This window comes from Drosophila hydei, unplaced genomic scaffold (genome assembly GCF_003285905.1).
Source record: "Drosophila hydei strain 15085-1641.00,03,60 unplaced genomic scaffold, DhydRS2 tig00008134-arrow-pilon, whole genome shotgun sequence".
NCBI classification, from domain to species: Eukaryota; Metazoa; Arthropoda; class Insecta; order Diptera; family Drosophilidae; genus Drosophila; species Drosophila hydei.
The window spans coordinates 736,882-761,355 of record NW_022045843.1 but is presented as its reverse complement, the minus strand read 5'-3'; the positions used below and the strand labels follow the sequence as shown (position 1 = coordinate 761,355).

At 37.9% G+C, this 24,474-nt stretch overlaps 3 protein-coding genes across 5 annotated transcripts; 1 reads left to right on the top strand and 2 right to left on the bottom strand.

The window, feature by feature from the left end:
- Positions 1–171: 171 nt before the first annotated feature.
- LOC111603847 (tubulointerstitial nephritis antigen-like) lies at positions 172–19,557 on the bottom strand. Of its 3 annotated transcripts, none has more exons than XM_023321632.2 (4): positions 19,103–19,557; positions 2,124–2,327; positions 1,072–2,057; positions 172–1,015 (listed from the first exon to the last, which is right to left on the bottom strand). In XM_023321632.2, exons 2-4 carry the CDS (start codon positions 2,290–2,292, stop codon positions 872–874), a joined length of 1,299 nt encoding a protein of 432 aa, XP_023177400.1. In that variant the 5' UTR covers positions 2,293–2,327; positions 19,103–19,557; the 3' UTR covers positions 172–871. The 3 variants fall into 3 exon arrangements, with proteins under 3 accessions (XP_023177400.1, XP_023177401.1, XP_023177399.1); XM_023321633.2 differs by lacking the exon at positions 19,103–19,557 and adding an exon at positions 4,256–4,310; XM_023321631.2 differs by lacking the exon at positions 19,103–19,557 and adding an exon at positions 4,089–4,245.
- Positions 19,558–20,663: 1,106 nt separating this feature from the next.
- LOC111603812 (membrane-bound alkaline phosphatase) lies at positions 20,664–22,649 on the bottom strand. Its single transcript, XM_023321568.2, has 4 exons — positions 22,560–22,649; positions 22,152–22,498; positions 21,063–22,083; positions 20,664–20,998 (listed from the first exon to the last, which is right to left on the bottom strand). The coding sequence occupies exons 1-4, from the start codon at positions 22,633–22,635 to the stop codon at positions 20,817–20,819; spliced, it is 1,626 nt and encodes a 541-aa protein (XP_023177336.2). The 5' UTR covers positions 22,636–22,649; the 3' UTR covers positions 20,664–20,816.
- Positions 22,650–23,764: 1,115 nt separating this feature from the next.
- LOC111603801 (cytochrome c oxidase subunit 6A, mitochondrial) lies at positions 23,765–24,426 on the top strand. The gene is made up of 2 exons (XM_023321551.2): positions 23,765–23,902; positions 24,019–24,426. The coding sequence occupies exons 1-2, from the start codon at positions 23,806–23,808 to the stop codon at positions 24,249–24,251; spliced, it is 330 nt and encodes a 109-aa protein (XP_023177319.1). The 5' UTR covers positions 23,765–23,805; the 3' UTR covers positions 24,252–24,426.
- The last annotated feature ends 48 nt before the right edge of the window (positions 24,427–24,474 follow it).

The window sequence follows — 24,474 nt, the reverse complement described above, 5'->3', positions numbered from 1 at the left end:
GTGAAATATTGTTAAACAAAGGAAGAGCTAAAGTAAAAAATTATATACCATTATAAATTATTCATTAATTATTGATTGTATGCAATTTGACAGATTTTTGATTGTGCATAAATAAAGTTAAGATCAAATTGTTTTTAGCAAATGAATAGTCAAATGTCAAGAAACAGTTGAATGTTATTTGCATGAATAATGGGGATAAGGAAACATAGCGTAAACATGAAATACAATTCCTTTATTACAAACATACATATACAATTTAATGCCGAACAAGTGCGATCGGTCTATATATCAGTTAACTTAGCTTTCATTTACAATACATGAGTGGATAAGTATGCAAAAAGTGTTTCGACATAAACAAACCCGACTCGTTCCTACTCATTCCTTCAAGAAATCTTTCCTTGCGTATCTCATATAATGCCTTGATCACTTGCTAAAAAAGAGAACCTGATTAATGGGCCAAGCGAATGCCTTTCTAGCAGACTTCGCTTGCTATTTGTTGTGGCAGTATTAGGTGTCAGGGCATGGGGCGGGGCAGGACGGTGGTCAAGTTAATGTGGCAGTTTTTCTGTTACATAGTCGAGTTCCATAAATTAGTTGCTATGTGTTAGCTACGTAAAATTCAAGAGTTATTTCGTTGGGTGCCGGATCTGGAGCTGGGCGGGAGGGGCAGTTATCAAAGTGGCGTCGTCTCAGCACGACTTAAAGCTAATCATTTTAGTACCTAAGTTCTAGCATAAATTTACAATTAGAGAAGCGCCTAATTCACTTTCAGTGTTGTAGCAAATGGAAAATTTTGAAACATGAGATAAATTGTTCGTCACTGCGTTTTAGCTCTAGATTTCGAGAACTTTTCAACTCGGCTCGGCTCCATTTACACCGCCTTCGCGTTGTAGTAGTTGTACACATTGGGCCACGAGGCCAGCACATATTCCTCGATGCCGCACTCATTGGAGCCGCGCAATATGCGGAAGTAACCATGCTCGCCCCACCAAGGACCCCACGAATTGGCCGCAATCTGTAAAGAAATAAATGAGTATGCGGAAATTCGATAGCTGAAACGGCCCAGCTTACCCAGTACTTGACGCCATCGTGCTCCTCACCCCAGCCGACAATTTTGACCGAGTGGAAGCCGGTCGGTGCACCGCGATTGGCAGCCGTGTGGCGGTAGACGCCGCCCGAGTAGGAGAAGAAATCTCTGTAGACGCGCATGGTGGCCTGCACGGGTCCCGAATGATAGATCTCAGCCATGATGTCTGCCTCACGGCTCAGACTGTACGCCGGGCCCACTGTGTAGAAGCTGTCGCGATTGACGCCATACGCTGGCCGGCATCCGTTAGCCTTCAGAGAACGGCTGTTGTGGCGTATCTTGCAGTTGTCCTTACGCTGTGTGTAGGGATAGCATGTCTCGTCGACAACGCCCTTCTTGTGAAGATAGCGCCAGGCGGCATCGAGATGGCCGCCCTCGCAGCCCTGCTGGCGACGTGTGCAGGAGAGTATATTCTGCGGCGACAGCTGGACCACCTCCTTGCCCTGGCTTTGTATGGCAAAGCGATCGGAGGCCACCGATGTGGTGGACAGCACCCAGGAGGAGCCGCACCAGCCCTGATCTGGCACCTCTGAAATGAAGCTGGACCACTTCTCAACGGAATTGAATTTGCGTGGCAGATCAATGGACGGATTGGTCAGGCGTGTCATCGCCTTCACGCGATAGGTGGGCTCCTTGGTACCTAGACGCAGGCGCAGACCCTCGCTGTACTTGTGGCTCCACCATTCGTCATATTTACGCGCTGACCAGCCCAGCTGATGGATTGAGTTGACACTGTGGACAAGCTCGTCATCCGTAAGGCACAGATCCGTGTCGCACTGCACCCGACCGCCGTCCAGGCAACGGCACTCGTTGCAATTGTCCCACGTGTTGTTGTACTTGTGGAAGTAGACGCCGTTGTGCAGGCAGCTGAGCACCGGGTCCGGTTCATTGAAGCAGAAGGAGCGATAGTCCGGACAGCAATCGCCGGAGTCATCGCGATCACAGAACTCATCACAGTAGCACAGTGTGGCTGTGTGAACACACAGTCAGTAAAGTAGGGAAATATTTGTGGTAAAATAAAGGGAAATTTACTAACTGGATATGGGCAGTGAGCAGCCGTCGCGCCGATCTTTGCAGCAGGTGTTCTGTCGCGCGCAATAGGGACCCGGAAAGTCCAGTTTCAATGTGTGATCGAAGGCATCGGCTAGGCCCAGCAGGACCAGCAGGAGGAGTGACAGCACCAATGGGGCGCCCTTAACAGCCATGGCTAAGACTTGCAAATGCAACTAGGCGCGTTCAACTGCAAAGGTAATTGGGGTAAACAGATTAGTTGGGCAAAGAAAGCCAAATGCTTTATCTGAATCAAAATGATCTCATCGCTCGCGAATTAGGATGCTGCGATTAGATAAGATAGCTGCAATTTGTCAACAAATTAGCAAAGCTTATCAGCTTTTTCGTTTTGTTTTGTTTTTTATTTTGGTTTTAGAAAGCTTCTGAATTTTGCGTATTACGCATACGCCCCATACAGCGATAAATATGAACATCAAACTCTAATTAGTCTCGACGAATTCCAATTATGAGCCGAAACAGCTAACTAGCCCCAAACTGGTTTCCCCCAGCTTCCTAATAATCAACATTTGCATAGCCAAATAGATAAAACTGGAGCTTTCAGCTGGTGAAGCAGTCAAAGCCATCAAAGCCAAAATCAATTAGTTTGTCACCAAATTGTTTAGCTTGTAAAAATGAGACCAAGAAGCGCACGCATTCACGACCCTTTGAAATTTCACGCTCATCAAAAATTCACTTCGTGCATTGTCAAATAAAATTTGCCGTGCTCGACCGATATGGACTGCAAGATACCCTGTAAATAGTTGGGCTGCAACATTGAAATTAAATTTAAATTGCAAAATTGCTTAATACATTTATTAAGTGTTAATTAGATTTATTATTAACTTTTCAGGCTACAAAATAAAACTAAGAGTTCAAATGGCCAGGCCAGAGCTCAACTAGATTTCGCGAGAAACAGGCGAACTGATATACCCAGTGGTCCATAAAATTTGTGGCTAGCCACAATTGGCAACATAAACGCCGTCCGAAACGCCAGCAATCACATAACAGTAAACTTTTTGAAAATATTCTGATGACGTCAGCTTTAAAAACTCATTTTAAACCCGAAAGTTTTTTATTAATTTTTTTTCTTTTCTTTGGCGCAACACCGAATCCAAATTTACGCAAAGACAGCAAAAAAATAGAAATAGTTATAAAAAAAAAAAGAAGGCACAAAGCGCCCCTTTTTGTTGGGTTCCGGACACGGGACACGGAGAGTTATGACAGAGCATTAAACTTGTTTCAGAACCAGCGATTAAAAAATCAAAAAGCGAAAAATAAAAAATGGTAATAATAAAAAAGGTTTATTATTTATTTAAATGCAAATTGCAAATAGATTTTTCCAGTTTCGTGAGTTTTTTGCTCTGACTAAATTAATATTTTTATTTCTTTATTTTTTTTTCTTTTTCCAATTTTATTGAGTGCCACAAAATGTAGTCAATTATCGAATCTATTATTTATTAGCAATATTCGAGTCCTGCAGTCTGCTCAAGCATTCTTAATTCTTCTTTTCGAATCGAAACCCGTTTATAATTAGGTGTAAATTTATTTGAAAGTTTGATTCGCTAATTAATTAGCAAATTTCAATTAGACGCAGCTCTGGAATGTGTTAATTGGTATAAGGCAAACAAATTTTAATCATGCAGCTAATTGCGAGAAAAAATGTTTATCAATAATTTAGATAACGAAGCTTTGTTTTTTTTATATACTCAAATTAAAACAAAGCAAGATTTTAATGGCAAATATTTGATAGTTTGAAGGAGAAATAAATTGTTAAAAAGCCTTTCACATATATACAAATTTCACAATTACACGGCAAACTTTCAATTTAATGGCTAAATATTTTAGCTGATTGCTAAAATGATTTATTCTCAAATATATTTACACATATTCTATTGAAACTTTACAAATTTTTTGCTGCACTTGTGTTTTTTATATTATATAAGATACTAACTTTTTTTGTAACTTGCACAATTTATGAATGATTATTTATTGTTTAAAAATTTTGCACTATAGCCAATAAGTTCTATTGCCGAAATAATATTCAATTCGAAATTCAAACACGTTCCTCAACCGATCGCGGCCAGCCAATGACTGAATTCAATAAAAGTTATTGGGCACCTTCAAACCAAAGCCGCCACTGTTGTCGAGGCCTCTTTGCAGTTGTTAGTGCTGTGGCTGCTGCTGTTACGTGACTGTTAGCTTAACAATGCTGACAAGTGTAGGTGGCTGCTTGACAGAGAGAGTGAGAGCGAGTGAGTGAGAGAGTACGCGGGCTATTAACACAGCACTGTTACGCTAACAGAAGCAAAACTCTCCTTTTACTCTGGTTGACCCCTCACCGTTAGCAAGCGAAAGGAGAGAGTGAGAGCGCGCTAATTCCGTTTGCTTTTGTTAACAGAGACAGTTCTGTTGACTCTCCCAACTGCACAATAATAATGACTTTATATAGCAATTTCAGAGAAGATGCAAAAAAATAATGAAGACACTTTCTAGGTGTGTGTATGTTTGCATTTGTGTATTTACCATTAGTAACACGTATTGCCCGCCAGATCCAAACCTGCGATATGTAATACATGGCAATGGAATTTTGGTAAAATTCCTTAAATTGTTTGCCAAGACCTTTGGCCGCAGCAAGGGGCAAAGGCGTGAGCTTTCTTGTGCGCAGTTAATTTCGAATGTTTGTTTGCTTGTTTGCTTGCTTGTTTAGTTGTTTGTGTTTATTATCAAACGAAATTGATACAGTACACACAGACAAACTTACAAACGTACTTAATTGCACCCAATTAAAGTTCAAGGCTACAAACAAATCAAAATACAATAGATAAATTGTGCGCAAAAATATGTATGTATGTGCGTAGAAGAGCTCAATGAATTCTTTCCAATTCTTTGCCAAAAACATTGCGAAATTTTGAACTCGGACAATTTGATGACTATATGTGCACTTAGATCAGAGAAACAAACGCAATTTGTGCGTCAAACTGGGACGATTCGATATGATATGTTGATATGCTACTATCTGGGTCTGCCAATTCGCTTGGCATCGTTCGGACGCTTCTGTTTTTCACATAAATTCCATGCAGGAATTTGCATTTTAATTATTTTCTATAATATTTGCACAGCCGCTGCAAAATCTATTTAGAGATCTGGAATTTTTTGATGGTATTCTGAAAGGCTCACTTCGCATTTGAACTCTGTCGTTAAAAGGAATTGCAAATTAACTGGCCAGATATCTATCGTAAACAACGTTAAAATCGAATCTGACGCCCATGTGGCGCAGAGCAGATGATAATAAACAAAAGTGCCAAAGAAACCGAAGCATAATAAGCCGACACATTAGGGAAGCTAATTAAAAACAAGTTGCAAGTCAGAGAAAGATTGGGGCCCGCTCCACACATCTATCTACAACGCCTCATATCCATAACCGTCGCAGAGTATATCAAGCCGAGATGGAAATAAAGCCATCAGACGTCGGCACTGCTAATTCCCAGTGTCGCCATTTGCATGACGTTAAACTTAAGTTTTATGACCGATTTCTGTCCGAGTAATGCCACATTATGAAAATCGCTTTTGGGCAAACTCAAACAAACAAAAGAATCAAAGAAACCGGAGACTGGCCACAGCAAAAGTAAAATAAACAACAACATTTTGTTGACCAATGACAAAGAGAGTGGACGCAGCACAAACACACTCTTTGTATGCTGCTCGGCTAGGATGGGAGGACACCAAAAAGCCAAAGAGCGAAAATGATGATACCAAGAACAACTTAATCTTATCTTAACTTATCGGGGTGATATCCGAAAATAACTGTAATTGCACAACAAATGAGTAATAAATTAATACCTTCCGGAATTTGAACTTGTTCACTGTGATTGCTAACAGATAAATGACACGCCTTGCATTCAAATAGTTATTGAAATATTTATATAAATAGCTCGACTAAAGAATACCCTGCTATTGTTAACACTTTAGAATTTTTTTGTATGGTAAAAATATTAAATTCAATTGAAATAAATTTTAATATTTAATAAATATTTTTAAAGATAATATGATAATAATAATATAAATAATAGTATAAAATAATGCACATATTTTTGAAACTTTTATTATATATATGTATATATAATATATATATTTATGCATAAATACATTTCATAATATCAAAGCAAAAACTAAATGATTTAGTTCCAAATGACCGACTAGCAAATACCCGATTTCAAACAAACCTTGAGAAAATGCTATCCAAAAACGGTTATCGCTGCACACCTTGGGATGAGTCAAGCTCTTTAAAAAAGCTGCAGTTCAATATCGTTATCAATTGGAAAATAATCAAAATTAAATACTTGCCCATTTCAATGTGTTCCGACATAAGTAGACCTAAACTGACGAGCAGCTATAGCTCAGAGAAAATTAGCTGTTCAGTCTCAACAGGAATACATAATCCTCTTTTGATCTATTACACACTCTTTAACAATAAACATTATAGCCTGAATTGCGTAACCAAAATTCATACAATATTAAAATAAATATAATTCAAATTAAATTATTTCAAATAATTACAATAAACATTTCTAGGCTTCAGTATTCAACAGTATTACATGTCAATTAAGTCTAACAAAGAAAATCGTATCATTTAGTACAGCATTTGATGAGCAAATGTCATGGATATATAAAGAGCAAAGCGAATTACCCGAGTAAGCGTAGTTCAGTAAATTGTCTAACATGAATGTCGATGACAACATGTCGTCGCAATTGGTACGTCAATTGGGAGGCTTATGAATGGCTAACGCATATTCAAGCAGCTGGCACGCTTCTGGCCAAGCCAGAATTTGGAGCAACACTAAAAAAGACGATAAGAGTGTCTTTTTTTTATTATTTGCCATTTGGCTGGCTTAGAGTCTCCAAATTGGCCCGGCCGCGGACAACATGATTAGGCATTCAATTAGCTGATATCTATATATATATTTATTTTTATACTATTAAGTGCCTAAGTTGACTATTATTACCAATTCCGGGCACATTGAATGATACTGTCATGCAATGGGCAATAGCCGCCCAATGTGCCGCTTTAGTATCGACGTTGAAGTATCCAGCGAAATGCGGCATTCCAATCTATTTAAGTCATGTGATAAAATATTTATGAACTGCCGGCAAACGATACGAAACACCTCAAGTATCCAGTTGACGACGCAAAAAGCGAATTGTGCGTGGTATTTGAACTTTGGCTTGGGGATCCACTCAAAACTTCCTCGAGTTGCAGCAATTTCTAATCGCTCGAAATGTAGTTCAAGGCTATGCTCATAACATTGAGTGTTACCCATGTAACTAGCTTATCGAACAATAACCGTGATTGAACACTTTGATAATTTTACATTGCTTTTGCTTTTCAAAATTATTTACAACTGTCAGCTTGGTGACGCTCCCGCGTCTCGCTGACGAATGCGATAAGATAGAGCATTTCGTACCGTTAGCCAGTTATGGATTAGCACAATCATGTGCATTGGGCTTAGCCAACTATATCGATTACATCAGCAACTCCTAGTCAAGTGACTAAAGAACAATAATCCGTTTGTTCAGAAATGCTTATATATGAATGTTATATATTTATAGTTTATGAATTCTATGTCAAAGACTTGAACTAGCTCTTTAGTATATACTCTTAACGTAAAGGGGTAATCCCAACTGCCAGTAAAGAAGTGTAACAAAATGATGAAGCCCCATATACCCTATATAGCCTAGATATCCTACCATTGTCAACCTCTAAAAAGAAACACCCTGTATACATACTCTCTATTCACAACTGTACTCTACAAAGGCAGGGTATTTGCTAGTCGAGCTATTACCTCTAGTTTTAAAGCAAGTTGGTCATTGCCACAGATTAGCCAGATAGTTAACGCTATGCAAAAACATTTATGGTAAGACTTTCATGTCTTATTCTATAAATACCGAGTTCCCAGTGATTAGTGAGAGACTCGCTGAGTACACTCAGATATTTATAGCTAAGCTAAATGTTTACCTCCACGACATAACGCCGAGCATTGGGATACAACAAAACAAGAAGAGAAATAAATAAAGTCGAGCAATACGTTAAATAGATGTTAACACCTTAAATTCGACTCATTAAAATATCAGCTGTTTTTGTTAATAATCAATTTCATGGACATATGTCATGTTTATTTCGGAGGTTCTTTATCGCGTGTATCTTGAAACTGGGGAATCGATAAGAAATAATGTGATTTTTCCTGATTGATCAAGGTCAATTTCCGTATAAACACCATCATAAACACATTGATTGGTGCACGTTCATTCTGAGAATGCAATTCCAAGGAATTATAGCACCTACGATTAAATTGTTTATTTTTTGGCAGCATTACTCGGAAATTATTAAGTTTAGTATGCGAAATATTTTGCACATCAAAGATTGAAACTCAGATTTTGAGTTTGTGTGGGGTATCTGGAATCAATATGTCTTCAAGGCTGAGCCCATTGGCACGCGATATTCGCATCAGCAACTAAAGAACCCACTTAAATGGATGTTCAGGGCCTCTCCAGCCATCAGCCACACGGCAAGTAAAGTCGTCAATCGTCAATCTTCACTCGTCAATCGTCAATGAAAATGGAAGTGGAACTGGAAGTGTGACCACAAAATTCAATTGAATTAAATTCTAGTTCATTTTGACAGCGACAATTTAACAATACTCAACAAAAACAATGGAACATTTTGCAAAACAAAACTGATGAACTTGCAAATATCCTAGAAAATATCTTAAGCAGAGATTTTCATACAATTTTCTTACTTATACTTATACTTATACTTATACTTATACTTATACTTATACTTATACTTATACTTATACTTATACTTATACTTATACTTATACTTATACTTATACTTATACTTATACTTATACTTATACTTATACTTATACTTATACTTATACTTATACTTATACTTATACTTATACTTATACTTATACTTATACGTATACTAATACTTATACTTATACTTATACTTATACTTATACTTATACTTATACTTATACTTATACTTATACTTATACTTATACTTATACTTATACTTATACTTATACTTATACTTATACTTATACTTATACTTATACTTATACTTATACTTATACTTATACTTATACTTATACTTATACTTATACTTATACTTATACTTATACTTATACTTATACTTATACTTATACTTATACTTATACTTATACTTATACTTATACTTATACTTATACTTATACTTATACTTATACTTATACTTATACTTATACTTATACTTATACTTATACTTATACTTATACTTATACTTATACTTATACTTATACTTATACTTATACTTATACTTATACTTATACTTATACTTATACTTATACTTATACTTATACTTATACTTATACTTATACTTATATTTATAAATTTCTTCTTATACACATATTTATAAATAATATTAATATCTCTTTGATATTTAATATACTCTTCATTTTAGCCAATTACAGGGTATCAATTTGGCGGCAGCAACAAACGGATGACAGCTGCTTATAACCCGTGGTCGAGTAATAAAATATTATTTTGGAATATTTGTGTTTAATAGCTGTTAAAAATTGGTCAATTCGTTTCATTTTCAATTACAATTTCAATTGTCTGCAACTTCTTGGCACACCTCGCCCCTCCCTTAGCTAACCCTCAAGACTTCTTGAGTATTTGTATTTCGCATGGTTTGCGATTTCTTCAGGTTTTTGCTGTGTTTTTATGCAACTCTCGATGTGGTCTCTGTGTGTCGTCTGGCATTGGGCGCGTATCAATGACATTAAAATAATAATAATAATAATAAATATTAATAATTAATGCGACGACAGACGATCTTCTCTTCCATATATCAAAGGGGCGCACATTCATGATCATGTTCTTGATATGCGTTAAATATTATATGTATTTCTGACATTTATGAGACATCGGAATGTGCCCGAGTGCAGACAAATTATTGGAATTTGACATTTTGACTCTTAGCTCTTTCTTATGGAGTGTGTTTCCGGTTGCACGGCTGCTTCGATAACCCAAAGCACACAACAGCGCAGTTAGATTAATTTATTTATTCGACCAATTGATATTGCACGATAGATAGCCGAAACGGATCTATTTTTATAAAATTATATCATTATTAACAGAAGTACAATTTGGGTTTTGCGTGCGATCTGTAATACGCAGAATAATACTTCTGACGTCAAAACAAACAAACACATTCAAGTCCTTTTCGACTAGCCAAAATTTAGTTTATTTAGAAAAACAAATTCAATAAATTTAAGTATTGACAGCTCATTGTTTTTCGCTGCGAAGAATCACTCAAAAAATAAGTACCCAGGCACAGGTATCTATCTGTCCAGGTAATGCATTATTTTCTAGAAATTCCGCATACTTTTCTGCAACTCAATAGAGGAAATATTTTAATAGCGCTTCGTCACGTGTTCTTGCAATACCCTAAACTAATTCTATGCAGAGCTATGCCAGACTGAACAAAAACTTAAACTCAAATATTTCAAGTTGATATCGCTAAATGAAACCTGTCTAGAATATATTACGTTAATTTATGTTGCTCAGTTTATATACAAAGACCTGCTACAGGTCATCCTGAAGTTGGGCAAATTCGATTGTATTAACATTTCTTGTTTTTGAATGAAAATAGCATATCAGCAATTTGCGTATCAGCTGGCAACGCTTTAGTAGTTTTTAGATATTTTCAGATCAAATGTTTATAAAAATGTGCACACAAATAAACCAATTGGAAGATCATGGTTTTTTGTGGGCTGCGTCGTCATAAACGTTTTTGTATACTCGATTATTTACGCATGTTTCTATTGTGCTCATCCCTCACAGAAAAATATAAATAAATTAATTTATATTCTGTGTTGATTGTTGATAATTCATAATTTGCTTATTAGAAACAATTTTCAAGCTATTCGTAAGATGCTATTTTTGGCACAGTTCCGATGAGAATTAGCAGTGCAACTTTATCGACACAGGTAGTACTTAAGCATACACAATATATATTCTGTATGAGACGTTGACGTCTTAAATGCACTCAACCGCCGCCCACAGGGCTGCTAACAACCCATACGTTTTTGGCTCGTAGTTAGTAGTAATTATCTCCTCTGGCAACTTGACAAGCATGAACACCTAGCAGGTACTCGCGCCCCAAATTAGGTGTGCTGTCAATCAAAATCAATCACAAATTACTAGAATGCAAATACAACCAACAATTGTCAGCTGACCAAAATTCAATATGCAATCCGAGGTGAACAACGTACAACAATGCTTATCTATATATTTGGCGAGATCAGATGTTTTCAAGGCTGTTCTGTAAATCGTAACATTTTGAGTTGGGCAAACAGAACCCTCAAGCATGGCTAAGGCAAGAATAACCCAATCTTCACCTCCCGCAGTCAACTTACACACAGCTGTGTAGCTCCTACTCGGCTGCGTCAGAACCGTTTGTGAATTATTAAGCGCACAAGTGTAAAAATGTTAATAACAGTACTAATCAGAAGCACACTAAGCCACTTAACAGTATGTTGCTGTTCGACGAAACAGGTAACAGCTGTTATGTTAACTGCAGCAGTCTGCAGAGCTTATCATGTTATTTTCATCTATTGCCGTTTTGTTAGTGTTATGTTTGCCTTAAACTCAGTCTCTCCCACTCTCTCTTCCGCTCGCTTTCCCTCTCGCACGCTGACTCAACTCAGCTCAGTGTTAATTTTTGTCACCCTTCAGTGATAATAAAAATGCGTTTTATCTATGCAGACAGCTATAAGAGATAAAATGCCAAGTAGAAAGTAAACTTGTACACATTATATTAAATTAAATATTATTTTTAATAACACATAAGACTGTCGAAATTGCACATATATTAAAATAATGGATTTTTTTATTAAGCTTTCAATCAAATTGCCATATTTAGGGCATTCACTTTGTTGATTATATTGAATGACAAATGTTTTAATTATATTGACAATAATTTAAACAAAGACCAATGATAGATACAAATGTAAATGCTTGTCGGAACGTATGTCCCATTTTGAAACGCCTACAGCATTAACTGACTAAACGCCTTTATATCGGCTACTGGGACAGCTTTGTGGCTCGACCGCTCCAGCCTCTGCCGCTGGCTGACAGTGCCCCAAGCCCATACTTGTATTTCTTTTACTTTTTTATTTATTATTACATTCATACACTGAGAAAAACTGATAGAGAAACGTATCGAAAGAATTTAGATTTGCAGCTTTGCTTAAAATACTTTTGGCTCTGGTGTTTTCCTCACTCTTTTAAACTTATATAAATGATATATTAAACATGCCTTCATTTTCTTTCAGTGTATGTAGATATGTACCTACTTGGGCCTACGTATATTTTTGGATTTGTACTCGCACTCCGTATTCCGTCTGCCATGTTAATGTCTGCGAAACAAATAGCAATCGCCTTGTCTACATGAAAATAGCAGTTGCTCTGATTTTTTGATATGCATGACAAACTGTTTATTCGCGCATTCTTTTTTACCTGTAATGGGCATAAATATAGCTGCAAAAGACTCTTTCAATCCAGGTCGTTGTATGTCAGCTGAAACAAGGAGACTATTTTTAGATCTTTACAAATATCTCCTGCTCTTACAAAGTCTATATATGCATATAACATATATCTCATCTAGAACATAAATTAGCTGGGCATCCATTTAATTGGCATTAAATTCCACAGAAGTAATTAATTTATTTAAATTACGAGCGATTTTAATTTTAGAAATATTTTGCAAGCATTTTACAAGTCAAATGAATTTGCTCTGAGAAAGTTATCGTAAAGGCCTTGACTGTGCTTACGAAGACCAGCGTTATTTATAAGAAATAAATTACAGAATTAGAACACTTCGCTTTCATTGTAAGAGAGCCAATTGTTTATGTGGCTTGCTTTGTTTTTCTTTTTCTTGCTGATTTATTTAAGCATTTCGGCCAAAAGTCATTGTCAATGCCAAATGCGAATCATTTTGTCTACAAATGAGTTCGTAAATATGTATATGTACATATTATATATATATATATCCATTCATGTCTATATCTGCTCATGTGTCCCCATCTGATGTCAGTGACACTCAACGGCCAACATCTGCGATCTGCATGACAAGCAATTCCCAATCCCTTCTCGTCGCTTTAATCGTATACAATTGCTATAGGAAGTGCTTTATAGACTGACTGAAAACAACGCAAAACAACAACAAACAAAACATAGTCAAAATACCAATAAATTTTTATATAAGCGATCAGAACTGATAAGCGAAAACAATAAGAAAATTATATATAGACTGAGCTGTTAAAGGAAACAACAACAACAAACAGTTGTTAACTTTAAATCAAATACTCATAACTTTAAATGACTTTAAGATCATCAATTAATTTATAAAAAATTAAAACATAAGCTAACTTATCTTATGGTAAAGTTAAATTGAGATCCTTACCACGAATAAGCCATAAATATATATATATATATATGTGATTAAACAATTCTGCCGATGACTATTACATTACAAATCTATAATAATTGGTTCATAGTTATTTATTACAAGTTTTATAACAACTCGTAAGCATTTTCATATGAAAAAATAAAGATTGATTGCCCTGTTGAATACATATTATCTGTGTTTGGGGCTTTTCGTCATCGCGCGGTTGCGGCATTTGTCATCGCCAATTAATTACGCTATAATTTGCATTTTTTAATCTAACTGAGGGGTTGTCTAAAAGCTGTCATGAAGAGCAAGGCAAAAAATGAATAACTCATTATAGGATAGATCATCGAGAAATATATAGAACTGACTAATATTTAGTTGATTAAAATTTGAGTATGACCAAACAAGAGTGATACTATTTTCAATAATTATATTTAAATAACTGCAAAAATGATCGATAACGTTAAGCTGTTGAAATTTTCATTACGAGTCGCCATTTAATTATAAATTATGAAACAACCGATTAAAAAATCATTTAAGTACAAATCATCAATAGTAAGAATTGCCATTTAATCTAACAACTGCCGGATAAAGTCTTCATTGAAACAATAAAGCCTTCATTCCGAGTTTATCTTTTAGGGCAACTCACTTCAATTGATACAGCTGCAGTTGTCTGACACGCATTTAACTTGGCTTTCATCGGTATGCTATAATTCCAGTTGCTGTTCCCCGAATAAATGGCTGTGAATAGGCATCACACTTGGAACTAAGTGTTTAGACTACTTTGTTTACGTTTAATATATGTATTTCCAATGGCTTCTGACTAACACACCCACTCATGCTAAATTAATTTATGGCTTTATTGCTACCCTAATGCATTGAAAATGGGTATATTGCCTTTGAGCAACTGTATGTCACAGCTAATTTTATCTACAACACACAAATATTTTATATTGGATTTAATAACGATTAAATATTTTTTTTATGTTTTTCTTTTACAATTTTTATAATTTTTTAGTATATTAATTAGTAGTAAATATCATTTTTAATATTTTTCACACATATTTTTGTAATTTTTTTTTTATAATAATCGAACTACAAATAAATATTCTATAAATTTTCTCGCCTTGATAAATATATTTAGTAAAGTGATAATGAAAATGTTCATTGACAGATCGCAGCCAAGTTGAGGGTATTGTCAAGTCAGTCAATCTTCATTAGCTTTTATTGTTTTCTACATTTCTGTGGCTCGTTCAATTATCAGTTGTTGCATAATTGAAGAGCCAACGAAATCTCACATCTGAGCTAGTTTTATTCATTGGCCAAATACAGACGTCGCACTAACGGTTCAAGCTATAGACAACAGCTGTTAAACAGAGAGGTGTGAACTGTTAATTTGACACTAACTTGAAATGTAAACAAACTTAAAGATTTAGATTCCAATTGGAATGGTCAGCTCAGCTCCATTTATGAAATAGCATGACGAGTGTGACGTCACGTCAGCTAAGCGCTGATGTAGATCCGTGTTTATACTAGCGATTAGAGCACTCAATGGCGACATACTTATGAGCGAGTGCCCCTAAATACCTGAGCGTCTAGTCAGCCGACAAAACGTACGTTTGCACTTTCAATGGGCCATGAGACACAACAATGACGTCATTTGTCAATTTGCCGATTTGTTGACAGGCACGCGAGATAGTCGAATGCATTTGCCACAACTATTTAGCGGCGCATGCACTTCTATTGAAAACGATTCAATGCAATTCAATAAATGCAGTTTTATCAATTGCGATGGGCGTACAGCAGCGCAGCCGGCATCGCTGGGCGAAGAAGCAGAGGACGGACAAAACAACAGCACGCTCTATGCATTATGACACCAAAACATATAAATTAATTAATTTACATTTTGAATGCTCGGACTAGCTGCAAAAACTTGTCATGCTGCCGATATTTGATACGTTCAGTATGAAAATTGAAATGAATCTCATGGCATTTCGGGGTGTGTGATGCAATACTAAGAACAATAATAATAATAATAATAGCAAAAATAAATAGTCTCATAATAATAATCAATTCGAATCAATTACAAAAATATGCTAAATGTGAAACGTGTCAATTTCAGCGACTTGTGTTCGACATTTCGCCATAAATTCTTGGCAATAACCTTAGGCCAACGTTGCGTATGCGCAATACAATTGCTTCTGGGGTATTGTGCGACTTGATTATGAGCTGCCATGCCAGCGGGCAAACAGCAAACAGCTTGTTGCATTTTATACAATTTACATTTTAATTGCCGCATATCGAATATCGAATGAGGTTCTAGGGGTCTGATGATGTCGTCACGCTTTGCATTTACACCAATCCCCCAATTGTCGCTGGCTCGTTGGCTCGCTGCCAACAATCACAGCTTGATAATGTTACATGACTAATTGCATAATTTGATAAGTATAATTGAAAATGTTGTTAAACGATCGCCAATCCTTAAATTCTCTAGCTTAAACGCTTAAGAGTTGTGACGTTCATTTGCTGCTTAACTCGCTGGATCATTAAATAAACCAAAACGTCAATCAATTTAGCTGCTAAGCCAACGAGCCGCATAAATCAAAGCCATAAACAGACACAAATTGCAGCAGTAGCCAAAATTTTAAGTGCAAAGTGCCAAAACCTAACTTAAAATCGAATAAGAATTCGAAATGCCTCAGACTGGTCCAACTCGAGTTATATGCAGCAAATCATTTATAGCTCTCCATGTAGAGGTCAGCATGTAGGTGTATACACCTGCCAAACCAGGTGATTCTAGATATGCAACTGTGCAATAAATAACTGCAGATTTAAGTCTCTTAAATATACCTTTGGCATAATCTAATTAGATTTAATACAGTGATATTTTTACAAATAAGATTTTTGGTATTCCCCCCAATGGGCATAAATACATAGATAAATTTGAAGCATAGAACTGTGCAAAGTCTATACGAATATATATTCAAATATTCAAGTAATTTCCCAATTAGAATTTTATGGCTTCATACGGACAGATAGGCGTACCTTGGATAAGTTCGAAGTTGTCCGCAAACCCAACCAGATCACTGAACCAGCTCAAAGGAAACATGAATCGAATTGGATTTTGCCTGCTCATAGTCTAATTGCGTCTGGTTGGGTTTTTAACAAATGTCAATAAGACCCTACCAGATCCGATAAGATTCTATCCGCTCTGTTTGTCAATAACTCACAGTCAGTCCAATTAGCATGCAGCGAGTGTTCGCTTAATTACATAAATAAACGCGCTTCTTGTTGATGTTTACAAACAAATCGCATGACGCTGGCCGAGAGAGTTCAACTCCAACGTGAGATTAGTCACTGACCATTTGATATGACATCAGCGGATCGTCAGCTGGACAAGAGTGTAGCAGATTGGTAAGACCAGTAGCTGGCTGCGAGTCACCTTCGCTGGTCTGTGGTTTGAGAGGGTTCAGCGACGTTTTACCGGAACTGGGCTGTCAACGTCAACACACCAGCGTTGTTTGCGTGTTTTCTGCTTTGTTTTGCTTTGTGTTTAGTTAAAATGAAGCAACAAAAAAAGTTCAAAAAAACAAACACAAATTTATGGGATTAATGGGCGAATGGTCGAGCACGGGGCACTCATATATGCAAATGTTTAAATATTGTTACAATTCGCCCAGGTCAAAAGCAACAACAGAAACAACAGCAAAAACAAAACAAAATTTCGGTTTTCCTGTTTCTGGGTGACGTGTAAGCGAGATCTGGTTAACCTTAACCACAGTCCAAAGACAATACTAGTCTTTCATATTTACATTTTGTATATTTACAATCGAAGCAAATGTCTAAATTCTAAAAGCTCTGCCCGCACAGCCAGTTTATTGTCGTGTGAATTTTTGATTATTATTATAATTTTTTCTCACTTTTTTCCGTTCGACCAATCCCATTATTTACGCAGTTAGACATAACCAACTGCATTCGATCAGATTAGATAAATAGGGAAGCTAGAAATGCAAAGAGAACTCTGAAAATATCTTGGATATATCATAGCAGAAGACGTTCCTCAATTCTCACGAAATTCGCAAAGTTTCAGGTTAAAACCGGAACAGTTCAACGATTTAATGCAAGTACTATAAATTTTTTACTGTCTGGGTTATTTTGATGCCCTATCTAATCTATATATATATATATGCGCAGCTTTACTTTTATCCGGCATATTAACTAGATAGACGAATAATAAAAATAGTTAAAAATATCTGAAATCAGATCCTCGGTCCGGGCTACTTCATGGCGATTAGATTAGAGCCTCAGCTATGTACTCTCGTCTCACGTGACAAACCTGCCGAGTTGCAATTTCGCCGATGTTGTCGGGAATCAAGTCAAATGCTCAGGTTCATGGGCAAGTAAACAGAAACAGAAACAGAAATTCAAATAACATGCATCACATATACACACACACACGTATATGTATCTCTGAGATACGAAAATATGCACATTGCAAACTTTGGCAGGCAGGCGCTAACATGCGGATAAACAACAGCTAGCAAATGAACACGCGCAGTTCCATATCCAAACAAATGCTCTAATAAATTACTTTTCTGGCTGAAAGGCAGCTGATGAATTGCAAACTTTTGTTTTTGCAGCGTATTAGAATTAGCCTAGATTGAGAGTGCCGTGACTGGAGTAGGCTTACTAAGCTTGCAGTTGGCTTATCATGCCGAATGCATCTACACCCACGAAATGCCAGCAGCAGTTATGCAGACCAGATCTCTTTCATCTTTCATCTTTCGGTGGCAGTGGCTGTGGCAGCCTGGTAAAAGCCAGCCCGGGAACATGATAGCCGCAAATAAGTAGCACAAACGGCTGGCAAACGCGGCTGTTAAGAGTCTTACTTTCTACAGTGCTTTATGAAAAATGCGAGCAGATTTTGGGAATCAAATGGGGATAACAGCTGTTGGCCGAAAGTAAACTTTCGAAAGCGCTAGTCCAGGGCACTGTATTAAGGCAGCTAGCCATATTTGCCAGCACATACAAAGCAGTAAAAAGCCTGGTAAACAAATCATAAAGCTAAACTAACTGTCTCACCTGTATTTGCGGTTACCTGTTATAGTGCTTGCCTCATAAAAGTCGAATACTCAACACCTCTGCCAAAGTACAGTCAGTTGTCGTGTCGCTCGCGCACTGCGCTAACCGCAATTCAATCAAATTCACAAGCTGCTATTAAATCTGATATTTAATGCTGATTTCCTGCCAAGCATCGAATAACAAAATTGTCAATGCTCCAGTTAAAAAACTCTAGAAATATTTGCATTTAAATTAACTAACAGATGTCTGCTAAGTCAGTGAATGGCAATAAGGCTGCGAACTAGTTCAAACTCATTTGTTGTCCTGTTACAGGGTTGCCACCTAGCTACACTTTGGCTAAATTAAATCAATTTAAAGTTTAACTGCCAAATGAATTTGACACTTACCTGGCAATAATTGTAGCACTAAAAGAGTTCTCAATGATTGAAAAGGCAAACGTGACAAAATTTAAGCGCCTTTTGCTGCCAGCAGTTGCGCATGCGCGCGTACACAAGCACACAAACAGTAGCTACGTTGCACACACACACAGACAGAGGCACAGTCACAGTCGCAGTCAGAAGTTGCAGTCAATAAAAATTAGCATTAAAAGCTTAAGCCGCACGCGCGTTTGCTGTCGCGACAGATTTTCAACTGAGACTTGGTTAGTTGAGACGTTGAAACTGTGAGCCGACGCTTGTTAACGGCGACTGCAGCAGCAGCAGCAGCAGCGGCAGCGACAGCGACAGCGGCTGCCACTTTTCGCTGAGCAAACAAAATGTTAAGAGCAGAACGCGCGCGCCACATGCAGCCAACTTGCAAATAAACAAGCGAACAAACGAGACAAACAAATAATAATAAAATTAAGTCTGAACTCAATATAGGCTCAGAATTAGGCAGCAGCAGCAGCAGCTGCAAGCTGCAGATGCTGCGATGACGCAATGTGAACCGCAAGGACCCAGCCTTGAAATCCTTAATTGCGAACTCTGAATGCATGCATATACAAAAAATTGATGTTTATTGTCTCGGCGAACTGTTTCTCAGTCATTTGTGTCAAAAACGCGTTAAAAACAACAACAACAACAACAACAACAAGAAAAGCATTTAAAAAAGCAGCCAACAATGAACACAATTACAAGTCAAAGTCAACGAGAGAGCGAGACGGCGGCTGCTCTAAATGCCTGTGTGGGTGCCACTTGCCCGTTGCAAGCTAACAGATACATTTTTATGCATGACTGACGCACTGGCAATACTTGAACCTGACATTCAGAAAATATTACACACACACACTGGCACAGTCGTATGCATTAAGTGTTAGCACTCCAAGTCCAAGTGATACCAAATCGATGTCGTTCGTCAGGCGGCAATTGAAACAAATGTGAATAGAAGCAGCGCAGCGGAGCTCGGCCAACAGATACCCATTAAATTAATAAATAAATTAAAAATGTTCAGAAATTATTATAAATAAATAAAGCCAAAGAACAAAGCAATGCACAAACAAACTTCCTTGCTTACAAGTCCAGCCACAACCACCCTTTATGTCAACCTTTACAGGGTATGCAAGACGCACAACTTTTGAACGAGACGTTTGTGTGTTTGATGCGTTTTAAATTGAAATCAATTTTTTGTTGAAAGCAATTTGCATTTCATGTGAGAACAGGAATTCGCATAAGTTTCCAGGCGAAACATGCATAGAATGGCAATAAATAAAACGGGTAATGTCAATTTAATTATTGATTTTTAGCAACTTTTTTTTCATTTTTATTATTTTCATTTTTAATTAATTGAAGTTGAGAAATCGTTTAGCCAGTCGTCAACTCGAATAAGCAATGAATATTTCATATAGCAACTCGTATTCATTGTATAACATTTGCATTTCGCTTAACATTAATATTAACATTAACATTAACATTAACATTAGCATCAGCCTTGGCTGTTCAAGAATTGTGATAGACCAATTTTTTATACACAATTTATTTTATTCTTGAAGCATGAAGAACCCGCAGAGGCAAACCCACGCAAGAAGCTGCAAGAATTATTAGCATAACATGAACATTAACAGTTGCATAACATTTGCTGTTATTAATATAGAATCAATGCCATTCTGTAGTTAGTGTCCAGAGCTCAGTTGTCGCAGACAGTGGGTCCATTGCCAATGCAGCCGGCATAGGCCATGAGATGGGGAATCGTGCTCTGCTGCATAACGCCGGAGAACAGATGACTCTGGGGTCCAGTGGCGAAGATGCCAACATCATCGCCCGAGTGCACGCCAATGCTGCCAGTTATATAGCTCGGATAGATGAAGACTGCATAAAAAGAATAGTAGAATAGAATCTTAGGCATTTCACCAAGTCGAACTTCTGCACTTACGCGGATCATTGATTTTATCCTCAAGCGGCTGGCGTTTGCCATTCTCGTCCAGATACGATTGGGTGCCAACTGCATAGTTTAAGGTGGCATATTTGACGCCATTGATGTCGGCATCGTGCTGATTGAGTCCCAGGATGTTTGTGCCACGACCCGGATAGCCAGAGATTGACAGGGGATGGGCATGGTCGGAGGTGACCACAATCAAAGTCTCATCGGGGTTTGTAATGCCAACCGCTGTCTCCACAGCCTTGGATAGCTCGTGCACCTCGTCAAGTCCCATCTGGGGTATATTGAAATGATTTCCGTAATCCACCAGGCCACCCTCGATGAACAGAAAGTAGCCCTCATCATTTTGGCTAGCCACCTCAATGGCCTTTCTGGTCATCTCCTCCAGCGTGGGCTTCTGTTCCGCATCGGCAAGTTTGTGGAAGTCCATGACACCGGAGTTGAAGAGACCGATCAAGCGAGGTGTACGCTTAGCATCCACGCTCAGCAGCTGCTTGCGATTGTAGGCCAGCGCGCCATCCGGATGCAACGATTGCCACTTGGATAGCAAGTTGACGCCATCGGAGCGTTCGCCCGGGTTGCCAAACTTATCCGTAATCGATTTCGGCAAAAATTTGCCCATGCCGCCGCCCAGCATAACATCAAAGTACTTGCCCGGCGCCTGGGTAATCAGCTGCGTGGCAATGTCCGTGCAGGACTCGGGGAAATTCTTGCCCTCGCCATAGGTAACAATGTCCGTGTCGGACTCGAAGAAGCGATTTGTGGTGTGCGCATAGGCGCCCGATGGACTGGCATGGGTCAGAGTGGTCGTTGTCACAATTCCAGTCGCCTTGCCAGCTGCCTGAGCCCAGGCGGCAATGGAGCTCACCTGATTCGAGGGATCTTCACTGCCGCTGCAATTGTTGAAGTTCACGTTGGCCGTGACGCCCAGGGCGACAATGTTGGTCTTGACGCCACACAGATAGGCGGTCGCAGTGCAGGCAGAGTCCGGCACTTGAGCATTGGAGCAATAGGTCTGTCCGAACGAACAATGAAGAATGACGAATTTCCAGAAATCAAACACTTTTCCCGACTGCTGCTTACCCGGCTCAGGCCCGTGTGCGGGAATGTCTCAAAGCTCAGTGAATCCTCCTCCCCGGGGTTGCCTTTCAGTTGACCCTTCAGAATACGAGCAGCCGCAATTGTTGTTAGAGACATACCATCGCCCAGGAACATGATCATATTCTTGGCCTTCCTCTTGTCCGGCTGCGGCAAGGCCAAGCGCTTGGCTATCTCCTCATTGGCCAGATCATACCAGAATTGAGCGTTCTTCTCCTCCGGTGGCGTATACTTGTTCTTGGCCATGGCATTGGGATCAAGAAGATTCGTATCTCTGGCCTTAGCCACACTCGACTGACCCACCAGCTGCTCCTGATTGTGAAATTCCTTCACTGCAAATTCAGTCGATGATTCAGTTAGCTTCGAGATGCTTTAGCCGAACTGAGCACTTACTATTGAAGGTGGCCGCCGACCAAGTTGTCGCCACTAAGGCGCTAAGCAGCACAATATTTACAAAGAGATACCCCATACTTGTGCTTGAGTTCCTCATAGACTGACACTATGTCTGCCCATATTCCCACGTATTTATACTTGATAAGTCAAACAGTTGCCAGCGGGTCTAATCTAAATTGCTAAGTAAGTCATTTTATGCAGCCTCATTTCAGTTATCATTTAAATCTACCAGCATTTTGGGCATCGTAATTTTATTGCCGTTATATGACTTGATATGCTGTCTTCAATTTGGCCAAGGAAGACTGAACCAGCTTGTCATCAACTCCAAGCCTTCGGGGGGTAAGATGAAAAGCATCTGTGAACAAAACTAAATATTGATAACAAAATATTATTTTATTACTTTTGGGCACGTTTTCGTCTGCTTTTTCTTTTCACCATGAACGTGATGGACTAAATTTGAGTTTATCATAGAAGACTTAAATTTGTTTATAAGTTCCTCAAATCATGGGCCCAGATTTCTATATTGACAACTTCGAGAAGGATGATGTTGGATCCACTGAATTTGTTATTTGCCTCTATAATAAATATATTTAAAACTTTAGCTAAGCCATTAGTTTAGTTTCAATCTACAGCCCAAACAAAATTGTCTGTTAAACTTTCTCTGGATTAAAATCTGATGTTGAATATGTTCAGAAAATCCCCAGAGTTTATCAAGTGATAAAACAAGCAAAATCCAGTGTTTGTCAAGACCTTGAGATGCACATAGAATATTTATATTGTTATATTTTGAGGTAAACTCAAACTCTTAGGCTTGGTGTAAATAATCAAAGCCCCTTTTAAAAAACATTTGCATAATTTTAGGCTTGAGTAAAAATTTCAGATTCAGATTCATGTTTCCAAGCTGAATTATCGTTTTATTTAAATTTAACTATCGATTAATTTGTAAGTCAGCTGCATCTGTTAAGAATCTATTACCTAATATTTCAAGCAAATTGCCGCTAGGCAGCTTTGCGTCACATATAAAATCTATAATTTTATTTGAAAATGTTTTAATTTTTTGATTATTTATTTACAGCTTTGAAAACTATATTATGATAGTTTCATATTATCACTTTTTACTTACTGTTAATAACATTAGAGCAAAATGTTAAGTTAACACGTAAAAACAGGGTTGAATACGAAATAGAAGAAGAAGAAATAATTTTCATTTATAAATCACATAAGGCACGGAAATTAAAACGTAAATATGTCTTTTGTGTTAAATAACGCAATTCGTCGCCAAATTGGCGTTGTTGCCGCCAGGAACATGTCTGGCACTGCAGCCGTAGCTGGAGAACATTCGGGTAAATATGTCCACAATCCATAATATCCTCATAGGTTAAGGTTATATAATTTGAGGTTTCTACCAAAACTTTAAAAATCGTTGAAGCCATTTGCTCTAATGACTGATTTCTTACAGGTGGCTACAAGGTCTGGAAGCGTCTGTCTTTCTTCGTGGCCATGCCAGCTGTCGGTCTGTGCATGCTGAACGCATACCTGAAGCACCAGGAGGAGCACGATCACCCCCGCCAGGAGTTCGTTAAGTACGAATATCTGCGTCGCCGTGAGAAGCGTTTCCCTTGGGGCGAGGGCAACAAGAGCCTGTTCCACAACCCCCATGTTAACGCCCTGCCCGATGGCTATGAGCACTAAACGGCTACCTTCTTCGTAAAAGTGTCGCAATTGCTGGTAATTTGCCATTGCTACTATTATAACAATCGATGTATTTAAACATATTGTTAGCTGTAATTAATGTGGAAATACACACAAACAGAAACACTCCCGATAAACTTAACTAAATAAAGAGTGACAAACTGGATAAGCGACAGAAGAAGAAAGTGCAGACATAGTGATATATAGTTAGATATAGATTTCA

What these genes read in the sequence shown, in the direction of transcription:
- LOC111603812 (XM_023321568.2), bottom strand. Translation starts at nt 22,635, where the DNA reads ATGGGGTATCTCTTTGTAAATATTGTGCTGCTTAGCGCCTTAGTGGCG. An exon ending in GTCGGCGGCCACCTTCAATA is followed by an intron (nt 22,499 to 22,559) that starts GTAAGTGCTCAG and finishes CTGAATTTGCAG; the next exon opens with TGAAGGAATTTCACAATCAG. An exon ending in CGCACACGGGCCTGAGCCGG is followed by an intron (nt 22,084 to 22,151) that starts GTAAGCAGCAGT and finishes TCGTTCGGACAG; the next exon opens with ACCTATTGCTCCAATGCTCA.
- LOC111603801 (XM_023321551.2), top strand. Translation starts at nt 23,806, where the DNA reads ATGTCTTTTGTGTTAAATAACGCAATTCGTCGCCAAATTGGCGTTGTT. An exon ending in CGTAGCTGGAGAACATTCGG is followed by an intron (nt 23,903 to 24,018) that starts GTAAATATGTCC and finishes GATTTCTTACAG; the next exon opens with GTGGCTACAAGGTCTGGAAG.
- LOC111603847 (XM_023321632.2), bottom strand. Translation starts at nt 2,292, where the DNA reads ATGGCTGTTAAGGGCGCCCCATTGGTGCTGTCACTCCTCCTGCTGGTC. An exon ending in CTGCTCACTGCCCATATCCA is followed by an intron (nt 2,058 to 2,123) that starts GTTAGTAAATTT and finishes GTGTTCACACAG; the next exon opens with CCACACTGTGCTACTGTGAT. An exon ending in ACGATGGCGTCAAGTACTGG is followed by an intron (nt 1,016 to 1,071) that starts GTAAGCTGGGCC and finishes ATTTCTTTACAG; the next exon opens with ATTGCGGCCAATTCGTGGGG.